The sequence below is a fragment of the Athene cunicularia genome (genome assembly GCF_003259725.1).
Source record: "Athene cunicularia isolate RWA chromosome 18 unlocalized genomic scaffold, athCun1 chr18_part1, whole genome shotgun sequence".
Classification (NCBI taxonomy): domain Eukaryota; kingdom Metazoa; phylum Chordata; class Aves; order Strigiformes; family Strigidae; genus Athene; species Athene cunicularia.
Window position 1 is genome coordinate 3,989,911 of NW_020799123.1, and position 7,303 is coordinate 3,997,213.

The 7,303-nt window shown below is 39.4% G+C and overlaps 1 protein-coding gene across 1 annotated transcript in view; it reads right to left on the bottom strand.

Moving 5' to 3' along the window:
- LOC113486920 (ketosamine-3-kinase-like) overlaps positions 1-5,609 on the bottom strand; it is a 19,885-nt gene extending 14,276 nt beyond the window's left edge. Inside the window, exon 1 of the mRNA XM_026861265.1 lies at positions 5,568-5,609. Coding sequence (XP_026717066.1) covers positions 5,568-5,609 — 42 coding nt within the window. The remainder of the gene's footprint in view (positions 1-5,567) is intronic.
- Between the last annotated feature and the right edge of the window lie 1,694 nt (positions 5,610-7,303).

A 7,303-nucleotide genomic window follows, 5' to 3' on the forward strand; every position in this document is an offset into this window, starting at 1 on the left:
CGGTTGCCCGCTGCTCCCCGGTGCTCGCCCGCCTACGTCCAAGCGGTTCCCCCCCGCGCCGCCCCCAGGCTCTCGGGGTCCCGCGCTGAGGCCGCGACCGCGCGGGAGGCAAAGGCCGCGCTCTGGCGCTGCCGGTTCCCCCCGACTGGGCCGGCGGAGGAGACCAGCCGCTTCTTGCGGCTCCGGCCGGTCTGCGGAGCTCCCAGGTAGCACCCGAGGGGCGAAAGGGCGCAGGCAGGGACGTGCGGAGCGGTGGTTTGCCGGCCGGAGTTTTCAGCAGGGCGGTGGGATTGTTGTGGGGGTACAGAACCCCGCGCAGGTGATCTCGAGCGCAAAACTGGGTTTGGAACTCAAGTGTAAGAGAAATGGCTTGATACACAGAATGTATTGATGGAGGTGATGGGATTCGTCTTTCTAAGCAGTTATTTTTCTGTTGTCATCAGCGAGTAAAGGGAAGTACTAATAAAATGTTTTTCAAGTAGAGGATCTATGTTAAACAGCAAAGGTATTTGCTGAGAAACTCCTTTTGCTGAAAGAGCAGAAAAGGAGATTTTTGTTCTCCCTTCTTTTCCACTGTCATATTCTTAATATCAGAAGAGTAGCCCTTTAAGATCAAGGTTCATATCTGAAGTATGTTCTTTCACTTAAGCTTTTTAAAGGGCAAGACTGAAGAGCCTCATCCGTGCCAGATATATTCTGCCTGCAGAATAGGGAGCAGTGAACATTGCAGACTGGTTTAAAACTAAGCTAAGGGTTTAGGGAAAGAGGGATTTCTATTTTCCCTCCCTCCCATTCTTTTTTATCTACTCCCCCAATCTTGTTTGCCTAGAACATACTCTAGTTTCACTTCTTTATTTTCCCTCATGCAAATCTATCATGTGGCATATTAAAAAGCAAATTATCTTATCAAATTACCCATTGCTTTAATTTACTGCCAGTTTGTGACTAGTTAATTCCCTGGAAGGCTTTACATTGACTTAGAATCTGTTATTATGTTGAGTTCATAGTACTGATTCACAGCGAAGAACTGGAGGGAGGGAGGGAGGGGAGTGTGCCACTACTTATGAGTCAGACTCTACCTTGAAGGTATCAGTGTACATTTAAAGATGTTTGCTTAATAGTTTTCCTAAATTATTCCTTGGGGTGTTGCAGTGTGTTTGCTCTTTGTGCTCTTCAGGTGGTTGAAGAAAAGCAATGGGAGGCTTGGGGAGGTGTGCCTAGTCTGGCTCTGTTCTGCACACACAATCTAGTTTATAAATTCTTACGCTGAAGGAGCACTTTAGTCTCCAGTGTTCTCAGCTCTCCAAAACTGAGAGAAGATTTAACCAGCTCCTGAGCTCATCAGTCTTACTTCAGACTTACCCACGTAAACCTTGTGATGCTTGTGGTTTCGCTCTTAAAAATATTTAAATTCTGTGGCTAACACTACAGCTCTGTGAATAGGTATCTTGACAGCCAAATGCGAATATTCTTGTTCAATTATTTTGGAAATATTTAACATGCAGCTTGGAAATTCTTAATCACTACTAATAACTTCAAAATATATACATACAGGGTTGTAAGTTTTATGTGCTATTTCATGGATTGTAGTCTCTTCACCAGGATATTTATCAACCTGAACTATACAAGGTTAGGCAAATATGGTAATTCCAGACCTCACAAATTCTGTTTTGCAGAGGTTACTGTTTCATACAGACTGAAAGAAGTTCTTAGCCTCAAGAAGATGAGTCTGTCTGAAGAGAGGGATAAGAGTTACAAGAGAACGGCAGATAAAACAGATGGCATGGTAGTAAAATGTGGAAGGAATATAATCTGATTTTTAATTTTATGCAACTAGTGTCATAACTAAGAATTTTTGTACAGACTGAGCCTCAGTGTTTACACAATCATAGTATCCTGCTTAGTCTCACTTAAGGAAGGATTTTAACTGTGCAAGTTCATAAAAAAATATTTTCTCCTCAATTTGTAATGTTCTTGAATGCATCAACTTTGAAATAATGTTGAACACTGCATGTAAGCTGCCCAGTTTCTTTGGTGGTCTGTATCCAGTATCCCTTCTCTGCCTGTATCCCCTCAGCCTTTCCTACATCATTTGAGCATGGCTGCATAGGATGCAGCTGTGAGGAATCTGTGAAGGCTCAGGGACTATGAAAATAGAGATTCAGGGACAGGGATAGAGCTAAACATCTGGTTGGTAGTATGACTCATTTTCTAATTTAACTTGATTAAAAAGCTTAATAAACACTGACTTTTTCACCATTTTCAAGTCAGTAGTTAACTGCTAGGATCTACCACTTTCAGCCAGGTCTCTGAATTGGAAAGAGAAAGTCTAGTGGTATGATAGATTCTGTCAAAGTGTGCCACATGTATAAGCTTTGAAATGACATAACTTCGTTGTGGAGCTTGGTGAAAGGGAATAGCTTTGAGACTGGGTTTCAGCAAGGACAGCAGTGCATTAGATTTGAAGAAGAAAAGTTAGAATTTAGCTTTGATAGAAGGTTTATTCTTGTGCTAAACAGGAGGTATCACTAAGATACACTGCAGTGCTCTGAGAAGTAGAGACACAGATAACTTGCAAGGAAGTATAGGGAAGGACAAGGTGTTGAACAGAGTGTGACCCCTTTGGGAAGGAGGAGAATCTAAATGAGCTCCATGGGATATTGAGAGGTGGAAGAAAGGCTGAGTGAGAATGGACTCATTAGCAAAGAAGGATCAAGGAGCTGTTGGTTGGTGTTTTCAGCAGTATCAAAGACAGTTAAGCAGACAAGGTAAAGAATGAAGGTAAAATAAAATATTGAGTTGACTAGAACAGTGTTTGGGGTGGTTTTTTGGGTGGGTTTTTTTAGCCATCAGATTCCTGAAGGCTTTATATACAGCTCTGTAACTGTCTCAACTCTGTGGGCTCAAAATTTAACTGTATAAACCACAAATTAGTTTTTCACAGGGACTTTCTTAACCATTCAAAAAATAAATCTGCCATCTTTCTCATTCCCAGGAAAATGTGGCAGTCGTATGTCTTACTATTTTTTGTCAGTACACAAAAATGATACAAAATCTGGAGATGGGAAGGAAAGCCAGAATTGTCTGATCAGTCAAGTCCCTGCAAGCTGCTGCTGGTCCACAAGCTGTGGTTTGAAAGCATTTGGCATAGTTCAGCTATTAAGGAGTACAATCTCTTGGTCTCTGAATTTTTCTTAATGACCAAAGGGCTCTGGGTTGCAAAGAAGGAAGGGAAAAAGCTTTATTAACATAACAAATTAAGGACTGGCATGGAAGATGCATTGGTGAACATGATTCACAAAGATAATTTAGAAAGCAGTTATCCTGGAGATGGGCAAGTAGGCAGTTACCTAACAAGGTTAGTTGTCTTGGGTGATCTGCCTTTATAGTCTCCCACATGTTGCTCTAAACTGAAATTACAATGAATTGGACACACTTAGTCTCTAACCTGGTAGGAAAAACTGCAAAAAAATGATCTGCGAGAGCTGCGGAAACTTTATTAACTTCTGATAAGAATAAATTCAGAGAAAATAATTGCTTCTAGACCAGAACATAATACCTTAGATGTGCTGTCACTAGGTAGACATATTTTGATGCTTTGCATTAATAGATTTTCATTCAGCTGGATTCTGGTTTTGCTTTCATACTAACATATGCTTGTAGTGTGATTGCTTGACACAGGGTATGAAAGGAATGATTGTTCAGGCCTATATACTCCTTTTCTTGCAGGAACATCAGGTTTAAACAGACAAATTGTCTCTCGTCCATTCTCGCCTAGCAACCTTCTTATATCCTCTGAAGTTCACACCACAGTTGTTTGTTGTCCCATAAATTCTGTCCTTAGATTGAGAACTTCACTGGGGTATCGGTTGCCTTAGCTGAATGCTCAAAAAGATCCTGGTGTGTAATAGTTGTGGGTGTTAATGAGTGGTTGTCTTGATTACTAAGTGGTTAGAACACATCCCTGGGGCTTGGATGGCCCAACCTCAAAGAATCTTTATGGGGAGAGCTGGATTACCCTTATACATAGGGAGCATTTAGACTGGGATTAGTGGTCAGCTGCTCGCATCCCAGCACACAAACATATAGTTTATGGTGTCTCTTCCTTGATAATTTAATACACAGATTAAAGCCATTCTTTGGTGTAAAGAAGGGGGAATGGGCCCTAACTAAAATATAGAAACAAAAGGAAATATTGTTAACATGAGAAATTAAAAGACAGATTTGTGAGCTGATTGTCATTTCCTCCCCTCACCCCCAACAAGACCCAAATGCAAAATTAGTAGAGGTAGAAGTCTTACCACAAAGATTTGATGTTAAGCTTCTCTATTCTGTCTTCATAGAGCTGCCTTTTGAAAATGTTACTTGGCTGAAAGGAAGGGGAAATAAAATTGTTTGATTTTCCTACTAGTATACTAATGAATAGGGTTGCTTATCATGGACTTATTTTAAAGTCATTACATTTTCCTAAACACAACGTGATCTATAGAAACTAATGGCAACATTATTAAATTTCTGTGTTTCTTTGCCCGTAACACCAGCTTTTAGGGACAATTTTCAGTCATTCTATTAGGATTTCTCCAGCAGAAGTGTTATTTAAAGTTGCTGAGCACCGGTGTCTATGAGTAAATAAACACCTTTTGAGGTTAGTTATGCTTCCCTGTAGATAGACTAGACTTTATTTCATAGCACAAGGAGAGCAAAAATTGATCACTCTTGGCTCTCATGAAGTAACTTTTCTTAAAAGATTGAACAGGCATGAAATTTTTCCCCCCCTTGAATTTTGTTAAAATCCAGTTGTATGCCCATTGATCTCGGTTTTAAAAGGGTTTAAACTTCTTGTAGAAGGAAAAGCAGGTGAGGTTTGATTTTTCATATACCAAGTTTAAGTGACTAGAAGACATCTAGTATCTTATCTCATTACTGGCTTCTGTGGCATTGATGGAAAGAGCTAGTTGCTTGAAACAGGGCATCTAACGTATTTTGGGCTGAGTCTGTAAAAGCAGTAATAGATCCTACTCTAAGTACATTAGTTATGACTGCCACTTTAATGTTTATCTTGCAAGAGTTGTGCTTACTGCTGAAAGATGACATTAATTTTAAGTTGTATTATATACTGCATGTGAAGAAAGTTCCATAAACAGAAACTGCTACCCACTCTGTACTTGCTCTTACGCTTTCACTGTGTTTAAAAGAGAAAAAATGAAATTATGACCCCCTTTTCCACCATCTGTAACTGCATTTTGTCTCTTCCAGGTGATAACACTGTGGAGTAGCAATTCTTCTTAATAGGCAGTCAATTATGGGAGGCATATGTTAGCTGAAAATGTGGATTTTGGTTTGTCTTGATTCCCTTTATTCTTGCCTTACTTATGACAGATAGTTTCATCCTATTAAAAAACAAAACCCAAACACTTCTGATCTAACTCGTATTGGCCTTGTTCTTTGCTTCCTTTCGTCTGCCTTTCCCCCGTCCCCAAATCTCATGTTTGGAGTCTCATGCTAAGAATTGCCCACCTTGTGAGACCAGTATATCTTGTTTTCTTCTCAGATACATGGCAGCATACCTGAGCGACACCTTTTTTAACCTCTTTTTCCACATTCTTCATAAACAAGGTGGTAAAGGATACTGTAGCATTTCCTGTGATGGTCAGGTCACTTAATGTTGGGTTTTGTATTTGTTAGCTGGTCTTGCACATCTGTTGAAAAAAATAAATATTTACCTCTCTCGATTTAATGGAGCCATAGAAATCCTAGACCTGCTTGGCAGTATATGGTTTTTCATACGTTTCTTCAAACCTGTCATAGAAATGCCTTTATTGCACACTTTGTTCCACTTGGCCATTTTTCTTTGGTTTAATATATGAATAATATTTCTTTGTTTTAATATTGCAACTCAAGTGTCATGCAATGGTATCCATCTCACGGACAAAAAGTGTTACTGTCTTACAGTTTCACGAAGGTCAGAAGCTGGGTTATCTTACAGTGAGGTTTTGAAGCCCACTTAATCCAATAGGCTTGAGTTATTTCTCTTCTTAGCTGGCTCCTCACCCAACCATATTGGAGGGAAAAAAAAATCAAAACTGTGTGCGCATGCACATATTCAAACCAGATATATGTACCTTGTGCTTTTCCAATAACTGGCTTTTATGTTTCTTAGCAAGGCCTATTCAACAACAACAACAAAACACCAGACAAAGAAAACACCTACGTTTTGTTCAAGCATATTATTGTACAGTTTCAGAATGAAGAAGCTTTGAAATCTTAACATTGTGAGAATGTTCTTCAGATTACTGCCTAACGCCGACCTGCGCACACTTGTCTGAATTTGATATCTGCTATTGCTACAAGTAATACTTCAGATTGTTGTGGCAGAAGAGGCTGCACCAATAGTTTACTTCTTGTCTTTCTCATGCACATGCATTTGGTTGCACTATGTGCTGCCTGTCTCGGTTTCCCTTGGGCTACTGGTGGGGTTTTTTCCCCCCTATTTTTTTTCACAGATATGAGGGAGTGGGAAAGTGACTAAAACCAAAATTACTGTGGGGCTCCCAGACAGGTGTGCAACACGAAAGACAAAGTCCAGGCTATTTTGAAAAGTGGTCAGACTTAAAGGCAATTGAGTCCTTTTAAGCTGCTTTGCCCTAACCAAAATTGAGTTTGCCTGTGCCAGAATTTTTATCCAATACATTGGTTAAATTACATTAATGTATTGCTTTTTTTTTTTTTTTTTTTTTTTCTGGAAGCTGAACAAGAATGGAAAATGGATTTAAGAATAGAATCTGGCTAATTTTAAACATTTTGTTCATAAACCATTTCATTCAGATCTTCTGGATTTTGTTTAATATGAGACTGAAAATATGAAACTAATGCAGTATTTACCCAAAATACTCAACATGGGCTAGTGTTCCTCATGCTGGTTTTATTTAAGGATCATCGCAAATGTTAATACACGAAACACAAAGCTTTTAGCTTGCTCCGCTTTTTTATTCACATCTAAATCTGTTGATATAGTGGAACACATCTGTACAAATAATTTGTCCTTTCTTTTATGTCTTGACATGTTGTAATATGGAAGTATGAAGCAGGCAAGCTAGGCGGTCAAATACTCCAACCAGTTAAAGCTGCAAGTTCATAAATGAAGCTGTTACAGATCAAACACTGATTTATCAACATATACCGTATATTTAATGTTCAGTCTTTCAGAAGATAAAATCGTCTGTCAGTTTTGACTGTAACTTAGTACATACTCAGGGCAAAGTCCACAAAAATACTGGTGTTCACAACAGCTGTTTGTCACTGA